The sequence below is a fragment of the Canis lupus genome, chromosome X, assembly GCF_011100685.1.
Source record: "Canis lupus familiaris isolate Mischka breed German Shepherd chromosome X, alternate assembly UU_Cfam_GSD_1.0, whole genome shotgun sequence".
NCBI classification, from domain to species: Eukaryota; Metazoa; Chordata; class Mammalia; order Carnivora; family Canidae; genus Canis; species Canis lupus.
The window spans coordinates 92,778,125-92,797,421 of record NC_049260.1 but is presented as its reverse complement, the minus strand read 5'-3'; the positions used below and the strand labels follow the sequence as shown (position 1 = coordinate 92,797,421).

The following is a 19,297-nucleotide window of genomic DNA, read 5'->3' as shown; positions in this document are numbered from 1 at the left end:
AAAATAGGCAAAGGACTCGGATAGATGTTTCTCCAAAGATTATATACAAATGGGTGTGAAAGACGCTCAACATCAGTAATGAACGTGCATATCAAAACCACACTAATACCACCTCATACTATTAGAATGAGTACTATCAAAAAAACAGAAAATAACAAGTGTTGGTGAGGATGTAGAGAAATTAAAGCCCTTGTGCACTGTTGGTAGGAATATAAAATAGTATAGCTGCTAAGGAAAACAGTAGAATAGTTGCTCAAAATTAAACACAGAATTGCCATATGATCCAACAATTCCATTTCTGAGTATATACTGAAAAGAATTAAAAACAGGGTCTTGGGAAGATATTTTCACACGTATGGTCATAGAAGTATAATCATAATAGCCAAAAGGAGCAACCCAAGTGCTCAATAATGAAAAATGGGTAAATAAAATATGGTATACACATGCAATGGAATATTATTCAGTCTTAACAAGGAAGGAAATTGTAGCATATGCTTCCACACAGAAGAACATTAAAGACTGTATGCTTGGGGAATAGGAGGATGGCCAAAATAGGTGAAGGGGAGAAGATACAGACTTCCAGCTATGAAATAAATAAATCACAGGAACTAAAGACACAGCTCAGAGAATGTAGTCAATGATATTGCAATAGGATCATATGATGACAGATGGTAGCTATACCTGTAGTGCACATAGCACAACATATAGAGAAGTTGATTTACTATGTGGTATATTTGTTGTTTTTTTAAAAAAGATTTTTTTTATTTATTCATGAGAGACACAGAGAGAGAGAGAGAGAGAGAGAGAGAGAGAGGCAGAGACACAGGCAGAGGGAGAAGCAGGCTCCATGCAGGGAGCCCGATGTGGGACTCGATCCCGGTCTCCAGGATCACACCTTGTGCTGAAGGCGGTGCTAAACCTCTGAGCCACTGGGGCTGCCCCTATGTGGTATATTTGAAACTAATGTAATATTGTTTGGCAACTATACTCAAATAAATAAAAAAATTAGTATTTTATTTATTTGAGAGAGGAGGGGGTGGGGAGAGGGACAAGCAAACTCCATGCTGAGTGCAGAGCCTGATGTGGGGCTTGTTGGAAGCTCAAGTGATTGAGCTACCCAGGGCCCCTAATTTTTTTTTTTTAAAGATGATACACGGGTGCCTGGGTGGCTCAGTTGGTTGAGTATCTGCCTTCGGCTCAGGTTATGATGACAGGGTCCTGAGATAGAGCCCCACGTCGGGCTCCCTGATCAGCAGGGGAGTCTGCTTCTCTTTCTTCCTCTTCCTCTGCCCCTGCTGGTGTTTGCTCTCTCTCACTTACTCTCTCAAATAAATAAAATATTATAAAAACAAAAAAATTCCAGCTATAAAATAAATAAGTCATGGAAATGAAAATACAACATAGGGAATATAGTCAATAATACTGGAATAACGTTCTATGGTGATAGATGGTGACTACACTTATCAGGGTGAGCACTGAGTAACGTATAAAATTGTCGAATCATTATGTTGTACACTTGAAACTAATACAACAGTGTATGTTAATTATACTTCAATAAAAAACCAAAAGGCTTATAAAAAATTAAAAGACTGTAGGCCATGTAAAATAAACCAGTGACAAAAAGGCAAATACTGCCTAATTCAACTAATATGAGGTGCTTAGTGTAGTCAAAATCATAGCCAGAAAGTAGAATGGTGGCTACCCAGGACTGAGGGGTGAGGTGGGAATGGGTGTCACTATGTAATGGTAATAGTTTCAGGTTTGCAATATAAAAAGATTTCTGGAAATAGATGGTGGTCATAGTTGCATGATAAGAAGTACTTTATACTACCCAACTGTACACTTTAAAATGGTAAAGACATTACATTTTATGTTAAATGTATTTTACCAAAATAGATAAATCAGGAAAAAATTAATAAATTAGTCTTAATAAAGAATAAAATGGGTCAGACTTGAATATGCATATTAAAAGATGCTCAACAGGGCAGCCCGAGTGGCTCAGTGGTTTAGTGCCTGCTTTCAGCCCTGGGTGTGATCCTGGAGACCTGGGATCAAGTCCCACATTAGGCTCCCTGCATGGAGCCTGCTTCTCCCTCTGCCTGTGTCTCTGCCTCTCTCTCTCTCTCTCACTTTGTCTCTCATGAATAAATAAACAAATAAATAAATAAAATCTTTCAAAAAAGAAAAATGCAAATCAAAACCATAATGAGATACCACTTTTCACATCCTTTGAGATGGCTAACAAAAAACGGGCACCTCACTGGCTCAGTCAGTGGGGCATGAAACTTTTTTTTTTTTTTTCCGGGAGAGAGCACCAGCAGGGGGAAGGGGAAAGGGAGAGGGAGAGAGAAAATCTTTTTCTTTTTTAAAAGATTTTATTTATTTATTCATGAGAGACACAGGAAGAGAGGCAGAGACACAGGCAGAGGGAGAAGAAGCAGGCTCCATGCAAGGAGCCCGATGCAGGGAATCCTGGATCACGCACTGAGCCAAAGGCAGTCGCCCAACCACTGAGCCACCCAGGCGTCCCAAGAGAGAAAATCTTAAGTAGGTTCCACACTCAGCATCCCAGCCACTCAGGCACCCCAAGCGTGCAACTCTTGATCTCCGGGTTGTGAGTTCAAGCCCCACCTTGGATCTAGAGAAAACTTAAGAATAAAACATTAAAACAGCCAGAAAATATCAAGTGTTGGGGTGCCTGCATGGCTCAGTCAGTTTAGCATTCCAACTGTTGATTTTGGCTCAGGTCATGATCTCAGGGTCAGGAGCTGGAGGCACGCATCAGGCTCCTGGAGACTGTGAAGCCTGCTTAAGATTCTCTCTCCCTCCCTCTGCCTCTCCCACTGTGCACCCACACTCTCTCTCACAAACACAAAAAAAGAAAAAAGAAAAAGCAAATAACAAGTGTTAACAAGAACTTGAAGAAATTAAAATAAATCCTTGTGGACTGCTAGTTAGAATGCAAAATGGTGCAGCCACTATGGAACACAGTAGAACAGCTACACAAAAAATTAAAAACAGGATTACCATATGATCCAGTAACTCCACTTCTGGGTATATACCCAAAATAATTGAAAACAGTGACTCTAACTGCAATTAGCACACCCAAGTTCATAGCAGTATTATTCACAATAACCAAACTGAAGTGCCCAATAATAAATGAATAAACAAAATATGGTATTTACAAACAATGGAAAATTACTCAGCCCTAAAAAGGAAGGAAATTCTGAGACATGCTACGTCATGGATGAACCCTGGGGACATCATACTAAGTGAAATATACCAGGCATAAAAAGAAAAGCACTGTGTAATTCTTAAATTACTTAAATGAGGCACTTACAATAGTCAAATTTATTAAAACACATAGTAAAAAAGGCGACTGCCAGGGGCAGGGGGAAATGGGGGAATAGTGAGTTGTTCACTGTGTAATCCTTTCAGTTTTGCAAGGTGAAAGGAGTTCTGGAGATTAGTTGTACAAAAATATAAATGTAATTAATACTACTGAACTGTACACTTAAAAATGGTTAAGATCACAAATTTAATCTTTATATTTTACCACAATTTATTGTTTTTAAAACTTTTTTTTTAATAATCTCTAAGCCAGGGATCCCTGGGTGGCGCAGTGGTTTGGCGCCTGCCTTTGGCCCAGGGCACGATCCTGGAGACCCGGGATCGAATCCCATGTCGGGCTCCTGGTGCATGGAGCCTGCTTCTCCCTCTGCCTGTGTCTCTATCTCTGTCTCTCTCTCTCTCTGTGACTATCATAAATAAATAAAAATAAAAAATATATATAATCTCTAAGCCAAAGGTAGGGCTCAAACTCACAACTCCAAGACCAAGAGCTGCACGTTCCTCTGGCTGAGCCAGGCAGGCACCCCTATTTTACTTGTTTTTTTTTTTAAGTCTTTTTATTTTTTTAAAGATTTTATTTTGGGCAGCGGGGTGGCTCAGCGGTTTAATGTGGCCTCCACACAGCGGTTTGGCGCCTGCCTTTGGCCCAGGGCGCGATCCTAGAGACCCGGGATAGAATCCCACATCGGGCTCCCGGTGCATGGAGCCTGCTTCTCCCTCTGCCTGTGTCTCTGCCTCTCTCTCTCTCTCTCTCTGTGACTATCATAAAAAAAAAAAAAATTTAATGTGGCCTCCAGGGCCTGATCCTGGAGGCCTGGGATCGGGTCCCGCGTCGGGCTCCCTGCACAGAGGCTGCTTCTCCCTCTCTCTCTCTACTCTCTGTGTCTCTCGTGAATAAATATTTGGGTTTTCTTTTTAAGATTTTATTTATTTATTCACGAGAGACACAGGCAGAGGGAGAAGCAGGCTCCAGGGAGCCCAACATCGGACTTGATCCGGAGCTGCAGGATCACGCTCTGAGCCAAAGGCAGATGCCCAACTGCTGAGCTACTCAGGTGTCCGTCATTTATTTATTTATTTATTTATTTATTTATTTATTTATTTATTTATTTATTTATTTATTTGATAGAGCACCGGAGAGGGGCAGGCAGAGGGAGAGGGAGAAGCAGGCTCCCTGCTGAGCAGAATGCCCTGCAAGCCAGCTCAGTGCTCTATCCCAGCCCCCACCCCCGCAAGGCAGCCGCTTAACCATCTGAGCCACCCAGATGCCCCTAAAGTCTTTAAGTTTATTTATTTAAGTAATCTCTATACCCAAATGGGGCTCAAACTCATGACCCCATAGATCAAGAGCTGCACCCTCCTCTGACTGAGCCAGTCAGGCACCATAGTTTACCACAAAATTTCTTTTTTTAGAAAAAAAGACACAGAGAGAGAGGCAGAGACATGGGCAGAGGGAGAAGCAGGTTCCCGTGGGACTTGGTCCCCGAACCGGGATCACGCCCCAGCGTAAGGCAGACAGACGCTCAACCATGGAGCCACCCAGGTGTCGCTATGACACATTTTTAAAGTTTTTTACGTTTGTTTATTTTTTTAAAGATTTTATTTATTTATTCATGAGAGACTCAGACTGAGAGAGAGGCAGAGACACAGGCAGAGGGAGAAGCAGGCTCCATGCAGGGAGCTCAATGCAGGACGCGATCTCAGGACCCCGGGATCACTCCCTGGGCCGAAGGCGGCGCTAAACCGCTGAGCCACCCCGGCTGTCCCTTTACGTTTATTTATTTAAAGAATCTCTACAGACAAGTGAGGCTCAAACTCACGACCCCCGCCCCACACCGCAGATCAAGAGCTACACGCTCCTCTAGCCGAGCCAACCAGGCGCCCCTATTTTACCACAAGTTTTTTTTTTTTTTAAAGCTCATTTAAGTAATCCCTGCTCCAACTCATGACCACCGCCAACGATCAAGAGTCCGGGCTCTCTCAACTGAGCCAGCCCCGGTGCCTCTACCACAATTTAAAAAACAAAAACAAAAAGACTACCCACCACAGTGTCCAGACTTGTTTCACGTAATTACTGTATAAAAATATTTCTCTTGATGCACAGAAGGCATTCTCCTTCCCTCAACCCTTGGCCCTTTTGGTTTCGACAGGAAAGAAGGAGGCTGAGGGGTGGGGGGAGAACCAAAGACACCTAGAAATGAGCCCACGGTCCCGGGAGAACTGGGCACCTCCTGGAACAAGCCTCTTACCTTGTGAGCACATCTGGATATTGAGTGTGCTGGAAGGCACTTTCCAGCTCCTGAACCTGCACCTGTGTGAACTTATTGCGCTGGGCTCGCCGTCTCCTTCGGGGCTGGGGAGCCCTAGCAGCCACCGCCTGGGGTAGCTCTTCAGGTGCCAGCTGCCCCAGCTCCTGGACGCCACCGCCGACCTCGTGGATCCCTTCACCTTCATGGTTCACGATGCCCTCGCGGTTGAAGTCACCTTCGCAGTTGATGTCGCCTTCGAGGTTGAAGTGGCCTTCGTGGTTGAAGTCGCCTTCGAGGTTGAAGTGGCCTTGGCGGTTGAAGTCGCCTTCGAGGTTGATGTCGCCTTCGAGGTTGAAGTGGCCTTCGCGGTTGAAGTCGCCTTCGAGGTTGATGTCGCCTTCGCGGTTGATGTCGCTTTCGAGGTTGAAGTCGCCTTCGGGGTTGATGTCGCCTTCGAGGTTGAAGTCGCCTTCGGGATTGATGTCGCCTTCGAGGTTGATGTCGCCCTCGCGGTTGATGTCGCCTTCGAGGCTGAAGTTGCCTTCGCGGTTGATGTCGCCTTCGAGGTTGAAGTTGTCTTCGAGGTTGAAGTCGTCTTCGAGGTTGAAGTCGTCTTCGAGGTTGAAGTTGTCTTCGAGGTTGAAGTTGTCTTCGAGGTTGAAGTTGTCTTCGAAGTTGATGTCTAGGTTCATATCGCCGTGGAAGAAGTTGATGGCACCTTCCAGGTTGATGTCCCCTTCGAGGTTGCTGCCATCGCCGTGGTACATGAATTTGTCCACAAGGCCTGGATTTCCTTCATCGATGTGGCTGCCTTCAGCTTCTGGTGCTGAACCCTGCACAGATTCACATCTTACTTGCACTTGATTCATTCCCAGCCAGTAGTTGCTGGGGTCATAGTAGTCACCCGGGTCATAGTAACTGCCTCTGGGCAGAGGATCCATGGCTGTGGCGCTGTGGAAGACCAGCGCTTCCACAAACCCTCTGTGGTTGAGAACAGAGGTGCAGTCTGAGGCGGAAGTTCCTCCTCTTTGGCGCCAGGGGGTTTGCGGCAAGTTCTACCCCCACGCACACCCCCTTAGACGATTGCTACTGGCTGTCCTTTTCCCGCCAATTGCAGTGGGTGGGGCTTGCTTACGCATGCAAGTGGCTGGGGTGTGGCCAAAAAATAGAGGCATGATGGGAAAGGTGGGGGCTGGTGGGGGGCTTGGCTGTGTGGAGAAGGGGAGGATCTGATTTACAGTTCAGTTTGCCACGCCCCACTTGACCAGAGTGCATATTCTGTGGAAGAGGCTATACTGGATTCAAACTGATCTGGGGGGGCGATCCCTGGGTGGCGCAGCGGTTTGGCGCCTGCCTTTGGCCCAGGGCGCGATCCTGGAGACCCAGGATCGAATCCCACATCGGGCTCCCGGTGCATGGAGCCTGCTTCTCCCTCTGCCTATGTCTCTGCCTCTCTCTCTCTCTCTGACTATCATAAATAAATAAAAATTTATAAAAAAAAAACTGATCTGGGGGCAATGGCTGGGGTAGGGGTTTGCGGGAAGAGATGAGGGCTATAGACTTCACACTATCTACCGAGCTCTTTTGGAAAAGTTTGGAGAAAGGCTCACGGTTCAGCCCTTTATGTTTGGCAGGCGGTGCACACCACAGTCTAGTAATAAAGTTAAAATCGTTAACTGAGTTTCTGCAAGGATACAGAAAGCACACCCCACTATGTTCCCAAGGGTACCCAGGGTGGGATCCTGGAGCTGGGTTTGCAGAGCTTTCTGGGTAAGATACACTCCACAAAATCCGAGGTGCCCCTTGAAAAAGTTCAAGTACTCCAGATTTTAAGTGATGAAACCACACCAGAGTGTAAGTGTAAACCCCCCAGTGCTTAGTGCACCCAAAAACTGTTGCATTTTACTAGCGCTGCACACCACAGATTATGTATCTTCTGTAGCGTTCCATTCCAGCATCTGTGGTCCCCGATACAACCTCAGCTGGTTCCTGTGCTGGGCTCGGGCAATGAACCCAGGTGAATTTCGACCTTTCCCCCTACAGCTCCCTCTACCCCTCCCTCCTCTCCACTTCCATTCCGAAAATTATCAACCTGATCTTTTGAACAGGAAAAAATAAAATTCTACTTATTGTCAAATAAAAGAGATGCAGGACGGTGCAGGGAAGGAAAAATTTTGCCCGCTAGCTTTCAAAGTCTTCTAGCTAGTCTAAGAATTAAATTGAGGGCAGCCCTCGTGGCTCACCGGTTTAGAGCTGCCTTCAGCCCAGGGCGTGATTCCGAAGCCCTGGAATCGAGTCCCGTATCAGGCTCCCTGCATGGAGCCTGCTTCTCCCTCTGCCTGTGTCTCTGCCTCTCTATCTCTCTCTCAGAGTCTCTCATGAATAAGTAAATAAAATCTTTAAAATAAAAGATTTTTAAAAAGAAAAAAAGATTTTATTTGGGGCACCCGGGTGGCTCAGTGGTTGAGTGTCTCCCTTTGGCTCAGGACCTAGGATAGAGTCCTGCATCTGGCTCCTTGAAGGGAGCCTGCTTCTCCCTCTGCCTATGTCTCTGCCTCTCATGAATAAATAAATAAAATCTTTTAAAAATTAAAATAAAAAGATTTTATTTACTTGAGAGAGTCAGCACAAGCAAAGGGAAGGACAACATGGGGCTCATCCTCGGACCCCAAAATTATGATCTGAGACGAAAGCAGGCGCCAAACTGCTGAGCCACCCAGGCTGCCCTTAAAAAAATGAATCATAAAAAGTTATTTTTTAAAGATTTCATTTATTCAGAGAGAGAGAGAGGCAGAGACACAGGCAGAGAGAGAAGCAGGCTCCATGCAGGGAGCCCGATGTGGGATTCGATCCCGGGTCTCCAGGATCACACCCGGGGCTGCAGGCGCTGCTAAACTACTGCGCCACCGGGGCCGCCCCTAAAAATTATTTATTTATTTATTTATTTATTTATTTATTTATTTATTTATTTATTTAAAATTCTTTAAAAAAAAATCAAGCAGGGAAATGCTAGCCTGATGCTACCTAGGTTTTTGTAAACCGTGTTTGACTAAAATCATGGTGAGAAGAGTAAGGAGTGGCCAGTTGTGTAAGTGAAGGATCAGATTCCGTCTCTCTTTAAAATTTTGATAATTTGGACCCCTGGGTGGCTCAGTGCTTGAGCATCCACCTTTGGTTCAGGTCATGATCCCGGGGTCCTGGGATCAGTCCACATCAGGCTCCTTGGGGGGAGCCTGCTTCTCCCTCATACTAAGTCTCTGCCTCTCTCTCTCTCTCTCTCTCTCTGTCTCTCTCTGTGTCTCATGAATAAACAAAATCTTTAAAAATAATAAATAAAATTTTTTTGATAATTTGTTAATAATAATTAATTTTTATTTTTAAAAATTGTGCAAAAGGTATCATTTACCGGGAATCCTGAGGTTTTGGGATGCATGGGTGGCTCAGCGGTTAAGGGTCTGCCTTTGGCTCAGGGCGTGATCCTGGAGACCCGAGATCGAGTCCCACATTGGGCTCCCTGCAGGGAGCCTGCTTCTCCCTCTGCCTGTGTCTCTGCCTCTCATTAATAAATGAATAAAATATTTAAAAAAAAACTTAGTGTGGAGAAAAAAAAACATCCCTAAAGCAAGGCCTCAATCTGAATATTACAAAACAATGTACCAGGAGAGAGTGTGGTGGAATAGGTAAATCTCTCTGTCTGTCTGTATTTTTTTTAAGGGTTTTCCTTCTTTTTTTTTTAAGATTTTATTTATTTATTCATGAGAGACAGAGACAGAGAGAGAGAGGCAGAGACACAGGCAGAGGGAGAAAAGCAGACTCCATGCAGGGAGCCCGGTGTGGGACTCGATCCCGGGACCCCAGGATCAGGCCCTGGGCAGAAGGCTGCGCTAAGCCACCAGGGCTGCCCTGTACGTATTTATTTAAAAGTAAACTCAACCCCACAACACGGAGCTCAAGCTCACGAACCCTGAGATCGAGAGTCACATGCTCTACCGACAGACAGCCAGGTGCCCCTGGAATAGGTAATCATTTATTTATTTATTTTAAAGATTTATTTATTTATTTGAGAGAGAGTGAGAGAGCCAGAGAGCCAGAGAGCAGAGGGAGGGGCAAATGAAAAGAATCTCAAGCGGACTCCACCCTGAGCCGGATGCAGGGCTTGATGTCACAACCCTGAGATCATGACCTGAGCTGAAATCAGGAGTCAGAGGCTCAACTGACTGAGCCACCCAGGCACCCCACTGGGAGTAGGTATTTAAAAGCATGCATGAACTGAAGATGATGAATTTCATTTCCTCTAGCTCCAAATACTGAATATTTGTGGGTTGCTCACCTCAGAAAGGAGCTTGCAAGATGCATGCAAGTGACTGAAGACAGCACCCAGGCTAATCTATCTGAAAAAAAAAAAAAAAAACTATTTGGTGAGAAATAATTAGCCATGTTCGAAAAATAACTTTTTTCTTTTCTTTTTTCTTTTTCTTTTTCTTTTTTTTTTTTAGGATTTTATTTTTAGGAGCACCTGGGTGGCTCAGTGGTTGAGCATCTGCCTTTAGCTCAGGTCGTGGTCCTGGGGACCTGGGATCAATTCCCACATCTGGCTCCCCGCAGGGAGCCTGCTTCTCCCTCTGCCTATGTCTCTGCCTCTCTCTCATTTATTTATTTATGCACGAGAGACACAGAAAGCGAGGCAGAGGGAGAAGCAGACTCCATGCAGGGAGCCCGATGCGGGACTCGATCCCAGGACTCCGGGATCATGGCCTGAGCATGAAGGCAGACACCTCACCGCTGAGCCACCCAGGCGTCCCAATAAATAAAAATCTTCAAAAGAATTCACTACTATTATTGCATAAAATATCCTATCACCACAGTATAACCTATGGCATACGTGGCATAACGGAAAGAGGCATGATTAGAAATTACACATTCTCGTTCTTTTAGAGACACTGGAATATCTCCAGATGAAAACTATGTGATGTCTTGATTTGCATCAAAATAATCCAGGGGCATATGCAAGTGTGTTGAATTGGTGAGGGTATTGATGAAACAAGGCTGGTTCTGAATAATTGTTGAAACTGAGAGATGAATGCATATTGTTGGGATTCTCTCTGCTTTTGCGTATGCCTGACATTTCACGTAATGAAAAACATGCTTTGGGGCTTTTTTTTTTTTTTAAGTTTTATTTATTTAAGTGTTCTCTGCAGCCAACGTGGGGCTTGAACTCACAACCCTGATATCAAAGAGTCCCATGCTTTTCTGACTGAGCCAGCCAGGCACCCCTAAGAAAACATGTTCTGTTTTGTTTTTAAATTTTTCAAAGATTTATTTATTCATTTGAGAGAGAGAGCGAGAGAAAGAGAACATGAGTGGAAGGAGGGGCAGAGGAGAGGGAGAGAGAGAATCCCAAGCAGACTGTGCGCTGAGCTCCGAGCCCAATCTCACGATCCTGAGATCATGACCGGAGCCAAAACCAAGAGTCGGATGCTCGACAGTTCAACTGAGCCACCCAGGCGCCTCTAAACAACATGTTCTTTAATGGCTGGAGTTACCAACTCAAATGCCGATGAAGGCAGGTAACATAACAGCAAGGAGAGTGGAGACGGGCAAACTGAGGAAGAACACATCTCTTTCAAAGGGGACGGCCTGTACTCAGTCCCAGCTCACTGTGCTGCAGGGGAATGTTGGGCCAAGATGGCCAGATTTTCCGGGTTTTTTTTCAAGATTGGCCCCAACTCCAAACGTCTATATGAAACCTTCCATTTCTTTAACTGTTATAACTAACTGAAATAGGTCTTATTGAAAAGTGTGCCAGCTATCTAAAAGAGGTCTGTGGACTAGAGTCAGGCTGCAGCTGCCAGGTTGCAACCTTTGCAGGATAAGCTAACATTAAACAATTTTCATTGTCTGGAGCAGAAGAACATCATCGAAGAAAGTCAGAAAGAAAGAAACCAACCAACCAACCAACCAACCAACACCTGGGGTGCCCGGGTGGCTCAGTCGGTTAAGTATCTGACTCTTGGTTTTGGCTCAGGTCAGGATCTCGGGGTCATGAGATGGAGCCCCAAATCAGGCTCCTTAATCAGCAGAGTCTGCTTGAAATTCTCTCTCTCCATCTCCCTCTGCCGCTCCCTCCGCTTGTGCTCTTGCTCTCTTTAAAGTAAATAAATAGGGCACCTCGGGTGGCTCAGCGGTTTAGTGCCTAGCGCCTGCCTTCAGCCCAGGGCCTGATCCTGGGGACCCCGGGATTGAGTCCCACGTCGGACTCCCTGCACAGAGCCTGCTTCTCCCTCTGCCTGTGTCTCTGTCTCTGCCTCTCTCTCTCTCTCTCTCCGTGCCTCTCATGAATAAATAAAATCTTTAAAAGATGCATATTGTTGGGATTCTCTCTGCTTTTGCGTATGCCTGACATTTCACGTAATGAAAAACATGCTTTGGGGCTTTTTTTTTTTTTAAGTTTTATTTATTTAAGTGTTCTCTGCAGCCAACGTGGGGCTTGAACTCACAACCCTGATATCAAAGAGTCCCATGCTTTTCTGACTGAGCCAGCCAGGCACCCCTAAGAAAACATGTTCTGTTTTGTTTTTAAATTTTTCAAAGATTTATTTATTCATTTGAGAGAGAGAGCGAGAGAAAGAGAACATGAGTGGAAGGAGGGGCAGAGGAGAGGGAGAGAGAGAATCCCAAGCAGAATCCCAATCTCTCTCTCCGTGCCTCTCATAAGTAAATAAAATCTTTAAGAGATTAAAAAAAATAAATACAGTAAATAAATAAAAATCTTAAAAAGAAAAAAAAAAGAACCTACAAAAGCTAACCATCCTAGGATGCCATTATTCTACCCTCCTACTTCTGTTTATAAGCCCTGCTCTCGTACATGCTTTGTTCTCTCCCTTCTGTGTCCCCCTCTGTGAGTTTCTTTATTTTCTTTAAAGATTTTATTTATTTATTTATTCATGAGAGACAGAGAGAGAGAGAGAGAGAGAGAGAGAGAGAGAGGCAGAGACACAGGCAGAGGGAGAAGCAGGCTCCCCCCAAGGAGCCCGATGCGAGACTCAATCCCAGACCCGGGGGATCACGCCCTGAGCCGGAGGCAGATAGATGCTCAACCGCTGAGCCACCCAGGCGTCCCTCTGAGTTTCTTTAGTTCTCACGCCACTTGCCTCGTTCTTTTTTTAAAAAATTTTATTATTTATTTTTCACTCACCTGGTTTTGATCTCAAATTTCTGAGCACTGAGGACGAAGACATCTGAGTGACCAGGACAGGAGGCCCTCTGGTGATGAATCAGACCCCACAGGACCTGATCATACTTGCTGGAACATTTTGTAGCTGTTCTTCATGATAAGTGGGCATCTCGGGGAGAGTCTTAAGAAAATATTATGCTTCGGAGACAAGGTAACAGATTGGGAAGTTCAGAGTGCTCTGGAGAAGAAAAAGGGGATTTTAGGGAACTAATTATCTCTTGTTGGTCAGGAAACAATTTCCTGAAGCTCAGCAGTTTTTTCAGTCTCCTAGGTTTCTTTTTCTTCTACTAAATGCAGTAAAATTTAACTGTAATACTTTTTTATTTCTCAAAGCACATACAGTATGATTCCAGCCTTATTAGATTCTCTCTATACATACGTGCGTCCATTCACCCCTCTTCTTTATCCTTGTGTGTGTAGGAATATCCTTGAGGATATCAAGCAAGACTGAGTATCACCAATACCAAGAGTATTTTTTCTTCCTGAGCTGTGAGTAGATTTGATCTTTCTGCTTTGGACCTCTATGAATTCCCTGAAATTTCATAATGCCAATTACCATTTATGACTAAAGGTATTATATAAAAGAATGAAAGAACAGAAATTCAAAAGATTTTAAATGTATCAATATTTTATTTTTAAGAAGATTTCTTATTTATTTGAGAGAGAGGGAGAGACAGAGAGAGCGCGCATGTGCACACAGAGGGAGAGGGAGGTGACATCCCGCCAAGCACAGAGCCCAACGTGGGGCTCAATCTCAGGACTCTGACATCATAACCTGAGCCAAAGGCAGACGGTTAACCCACTGAGCCACCCAGGTGCCCCTAAATGCATCAATATTTTAATCAAAAAAGATTGTATTTATATATTCATGAGAGACACACACACACACACACAGAGGCCGAGACACAAGCAGAGAGAGAGAAGCAGGCTCCACGCAGGAAGCCCGACGTGGGACTCGATCCCGGGTCTCCAGGATCACGCCCTGGGGCCAGGATGGCGCTAAACCGCTGAGCCACCTGGGCTGCCCTCAATATTTTAATCTTGTTGATTTTCAAGATCCAGAAGTAAACTTCCATTCGCAGATAAGGTGCAGAACTTTCCCTTATATGTGAATTTCAAATAAGCAACAAATAATCTTTTCGTAGAAGTATATCCCAAAAATTGCATAGAACATTCTTTTTTTTTTTTTAAAAAAAGATTTTATTCATGAGAGATGCACAGAGAGAGAGAGGAGGAGGAGGAGAGGCAGAGACACAGGCAGAAGGCAGGCCCCATGCAAGGAGGCCGACATGGGACTCGATCCCAGGACTCTAGGATCACGCCCTGGGCCCAAGGCAGGCGCCTAACTGCTGAGCCACCCAGGGATCCTCTGCATGGGACATTCTTATTGAAAAATATATTGTTGTTTATCTGTAATTAAGATGTTCTTAAGTATCTAAAAGAAAAAAAAAAGGACCACCTGGGAGGCTCAACTGGTTGATTGCCTGCCTTTGGCTTGGGTCAAATAATCTCAGGGGCCTGGGATGGAGCCCCACATTGGGCTCCCTGCTCAGTGGGGAGCCTGCTTCTCCCTCTCCCTCTGCCCCTCCGCCCCCAGCTTGTGCACTCCGTCTCTCAAGTAAATAAATAAAATCTTTTAGAAGCTGCAATTCAGGGCGCCTGAGTGCCTCAGGCAGTTAAGCATCTGCCTTCCACTCAGGTCCTGATCCTGAGGCCCTGGGATGGATCGCCGCACTGGGCTCCCTGATCAGCAGGGAGCCTGCTTCTCCCTCTCCCTCTCTCTGCCACTCCCATGCTTGTGCTCTCTCTGTCTCTCTCTCTCATAGTCTCTGTCAAATAAATAAATACAATATTTTTAAAAATGTAATTCAGCCTCCTGTATTTTTCTACTAAATAATGCAACTGTAATATAAACATAGTGCCATTTCCATAGAAAATATTTTCAATACTTGGTAATTTTTCCCCATTCCATTCAGATTTTTCTTTTTTCTTTTTTTTAAGATTTTATTTATTTATTCATTCATTCATTCATGAGAGACACACACAGAGAGAGGCAGAGACACAGGCAGAGGGAGAAGCAGGCACCCCGCAGGGAACCCGATGCGAACTCGATCCCCAGAACTGGGGATCATGTCCCGAGCCACAGGCAGATGCTCAACCACTGAGCCACCCAGGCGCCCCGAGAGAGAGTTTTCTTTGAATTCAGGAGAGATTAAGAAACTTGCGGGCAGCCCCGGTGGCTCAGCGGTTTAGCGCCGCCTGCAGCCCGGGGCGTGATCCCGGACACCTGGGATGGAGTCCCATGTGGGGCTCCCTGCACGGAGCCTGCTCCTCCTCTGCCTGTGTCTCTGCCTCTGTGTGTGTGTCGCTCATTAAATAATAATAATAATAATAATAATAATAATAATAATAATAATAAACAACCTTTGGAAAAAACTTGGACTTCAACTTGAGCCATTCGCATATTACATGCGTATATACATATATATATACACACACAAACGCATCTATACACGACGGAGCACGCACCCTATATTATGGAACACGTGATACACGCACGCGCACACCTTAATGCAAAAGCTGATGAATTGACTGTCCTGTCCAACTGGCTCTCTGTGAAGTGTCCTGTGGCCCATCGCCCTTCCCTTCCGTCATTTCGGGCAGCTGGCTGAGAAAAGACGCGGTGTCCTGTTCAGCGTAGACTCCAAGAGGCTCCTGAGCATCCGGAAGGATGCGGGGATCTCGTTGGCTCCGTGGCGCATTTGCGCGGATGCACACAGCGGCTCCCGTCGGGGCAGGAGCCCGCGCTAAGGGCCCGTGGACTTTGCGGCGCTGGTCCCAAGTCTCTGCGGGGGGCAGATCCATCTGGGTGGCATCGAAGCCCGGAAGCCAGGGCACCGCTCGCGGCAACAGCGGCTCCAGTGGCCGCTTTTCACCGCCCCGAGCCCGAGGCTTCGGACTCCGGACTCGGGACTCCGAGCGGCAGCGTCGCATTTGCTCCAAGAGCGCGGAGCGCAGCCGGCCCGCCCGCTCCCCGCGGGCCCGCTGCTGTCCCCCGCTCAGCTGAGCCGTCGGGGGGGCGGCCTCGCCCCAGGCTCCCCACACCGGTCCTGCCGATCCGTCCGCGGCCTCGCTCTCCAGGGCCCGCCCTGCGCACCGCGGGGCACGCCCTCGCCTCGGCCCCCGCCGCGGAGCCCGCGCGCGCCTGCGAGTTGGGGGCGACGGCGGGGCCTGGCCTCCCGGGCGAGGAGAGAGGGCAGGCATCGTGGCCCCCAAGAGCCCGCCTGCCTTCAGAGGCCCCTTCACCATTCATCCCGCTCTGGACTGATCCTATTTGGGCGTTTTCTGCCTGCCTTGCACTCGGTTTCCTCCTCGTCTTCAATCCATCTAGGACAAGCCCTTATAAATCCCTAGATCCTTAGATCCTCACTCTTACTCAAGTCCCTTCGTAAGGGACCTGCCACCTCCCGAATTGGAGCAGACGCGGCCAGGGAGCTCCCACCTACTAGAATTTACTCATTTTAATTTTAATTTTAATTTCCTCTTTCTTTCTTTCTTTCTTTCTTTCTTTCTTTCTTTCTTTCTTTCTTTCTTCTTTCTTTCTTTCTTTCTTTCTTTCTTTCTTTCTTTCTTTCTTCTTTCTTTTTCTTTTCTTTCTTTCTCTTTCTTTCTTTTCTCTCTCTTTCTTTCCTTTCTTTTCTTTCTTTCTTTTTTTCTTTCTTTCTTTCCTTTCTTCTTTTTTCCAGCCAGATCAGACGAATCAACCCTGGTGATCAGTGGGGTGACAGATGCTGCAGCCAGATCCCCTCCACATTAGGAATTTACTTGTTCTATGTTATCTTTCCAGAGTGTGTGTGTGTGTGTGTATATATATATAGATATACACATATATATATAATTATATATATAATTATTTTTTGCCACTAGATTAAAGCTCATGGAAGTAAGGAGTCCTATTTTTTTAAAGTTCTTTTATTTTAATTCCAGTATAGTTAACATACAATGTTCTATTAGTTTCAAATGTAGGATATAGTGATTCAACAATTCTATACATGATTCAGTTGCCCATCATGACACGTGTACTCTAGGAGCTCTGTTTTATTCATCACAGAACTCAAAGTGCCTGGCACTAAGGAGGCACTCGACCACTGCTTATGGGATGATGAACAAACATCTCTGGCTTGAGATAATAACACCATTTATGAATGCGAATTCTTTGTTGTGAGTTGGGGAGGGTGGAGAGTTAAAGCAGCAGAGTAGAACAAAAGACCTTCCTAAGCGCTCTATAAACTTAGCTATATTCCTCTAAGGATGGTTAGCTGTTTTTCCTATTATTATTGCTGTAGGTATTCTTTTATGTTTAAAACGATTTTATTCATGAGAGACACACACACACACACACACACACAGAGGCAGAGACAGAGGCAGAGGGAAAAGCAGACTGGGGAGGGGTGGTGGTGGTGGTGGTGGAGGCCAAGGCGGACTGGATCCCAAGAAGCTCAACCACTGAGCCACTCAGGCGCCCTCGATGTTCTTTTAAATGTCTTCCCTCACCTGGTGTTATTAATCAGCTTCTCCCCTCTCCTCTATTTGTGTCTATTTTAAGTTTTTTCCGGGGATCCCTGGGTGGCTCAGCGGTTTAGCACCTGCCTTCAGCCCAGGGTGTGATCCTGGAGTTCCGGGATTGAGTCCCACGTCGGGCTCCCTGCATGGAGCCTGCTTCTCCCTCTGCATGTGTCTCTGCCTCTCTCTCTCTCTGTGTCTGTCATGAATAAATAAATAAAATCTTTAAAAAAAGAAGAAAAATTTTTTTCAGCTTTATTGAGGTATAAAAGACAAATTAAAATTTCAAATATTTAAAGTTACAACTTGATATTTTGATGTATGTATACATCGTGAAAAGATTGCCAAAATCAAGGGAATTAACATACCTATCACCTCCCTGGTTGCCTTTTATTTCTGGTAACAACACTTAAGATCCACTCTCTTAGTGAATCTCAAGTATCAAGACCATGTTTTTAACGAAATCACCATGCTGTACATTCAATCTCCAGAACGTAATAATGTTGCATAATTGAAATTTGATACCCTTGGTCCAACATCTCCACGTTTTCCCTAAACCCTAACTCCTAAAACCACCATTCTGCACTCTGCTTCTAGGAGTTGAATTCTTTTATTTATTTTTCTTTAAAGATTTTATTTCCTTATTCATGAATGACAGAGAGAGAGAGAGAGAGAGAGAGAGGCAGAGACACAGGCAGAGTGAAAAGCAGGCTCCATGCAGGGAGCCCGACGTGGGACTCGATCCTGGGACCCCAGGATCGCTCCCGGAGCTGAAGGCAGGCGCCCAACCACTGAGCCACCCAGGGGTCCCCAGGAGTTGGATTTTTTTAGATTTCATATATAAATGGGATCATGCAGGTTGTCTTTCTGTGTCTGGCTTATTTAATAATTCAAAATAACTTCCTCCAGGTTCATTCAAGTTTTTATAAATGACATTTCCTAATTTTTAAAGCCCAAATGATATTCCATTATATATATAGATAGATAGATACATACATACATACACATATTTAAGTATGTGTGTATATATATATATATATATATATATATATATATATATATATATTCACCACATGGAGCCACTAACCGTGGTCATTTTGTCATAATGCACTAATGTAACAGACATAATTTAAAGAAAAAAATCCATGGAATTTTACTCTTAACACTTCAGTATAGCAGAGGAACCTGCAGTACCAGGCTCCTGCAGACTGGGATTCAGCAGCCAAATGATACAGCTCCCTGGAACAAACCTGAAGGGTCCACGGTGCCCTGAGATAGGGCAGAGAACACAAAATCTGCAGTGCTTTATTGCCACTTGCAATCATCAGCAGTAATAGTTAAATTGGAGCTATCTCTGATTTCACCCTCACCCCCTGAAGGCTAGAATTCTACACGCAGATGCCTCCCAAGACTTCCATATTTTATCACTGCAGACACAATAAATCTTCAGTTCTAGAAATGTTTAAAAAGAGTTTATTTATTTGACAGAGAGACAGAAAGGGGAGGAGAGGAGAGGAGAGAGAGAGAGAGAAAGCATAAGCAGGGGGAGCTGCAGAGGGAGAGGTAGACGCAGGCTCCCTGCTGAGCGGGGAGCTCCACTGGTCCCATAGGACCCCAAGATCATGACTTGAGCCAAAGGCAGACGCTTATCCGACTGAGCCACCCAGGTGCCTCTTAAATTCTAAAAATACCACCTGTAAAAAGTTACTTTTTAGGCAATCAGAAAACTCTAAATGTAGGCAACTGGGCCATGATTCCAACAGATTGTTGTTGTTTTTAAAGATTTTATTTATATATTCGTGAGAGACACAGGAGAGAGAGAGAGAGAGAGAGAGAGAGAGAGAGAGGCAGAGACACAGACAGAGGGAGAGGCAGGCTCCATGCAGAAAGCCCGACGCGG

At 45.2% G+C, this 19,297-nt stretch overlaps 1 protein-coding gene across 11 annotated transcripts in view; it reads right to left on the bottom strand.

The window, feature by feature from the left end:
- LOC481034 (homeobox protein Wariai) overlaps window positions 1-19,297 on the bottom strand; it is a 34,913-nt gene that overhangs the window by 5,260 nt on the left and 10,356 nt on the right. For 6 of the 11 annotated variants that reach the window (XM_038588195.1, XM_038588196.1, XM_038588199.1 and 3 more), the window contains 3 exons: window positions 12,796-13,012; window positions 9,931-9,991; window positions 5,601-6,433 (listed from right to left, as the gene is read on the bottom strand). In XM_038588195.1, coding sequence (XP_038444123.1) covers window positions 5,601-6,367 — 767 coding nt within the window. In that variant the 5' untranslated portion in view covers window positions 6,368-6,433; window positions 9,931-9,991; window positions 12,796-13,012. Of the gene's footprint in view, window positions 1-5,600; window positions 6,919-9,930; window positions 9,992-12,795; window positions 13,013-15,401; window positions 15,884-19,297 lie in introns of those variants that run through there. The other 5 variants (XM_038588202.1, XM_038588197.1, XM_038588198.1 and 2 more) reach the window with 5 other exon arrangements.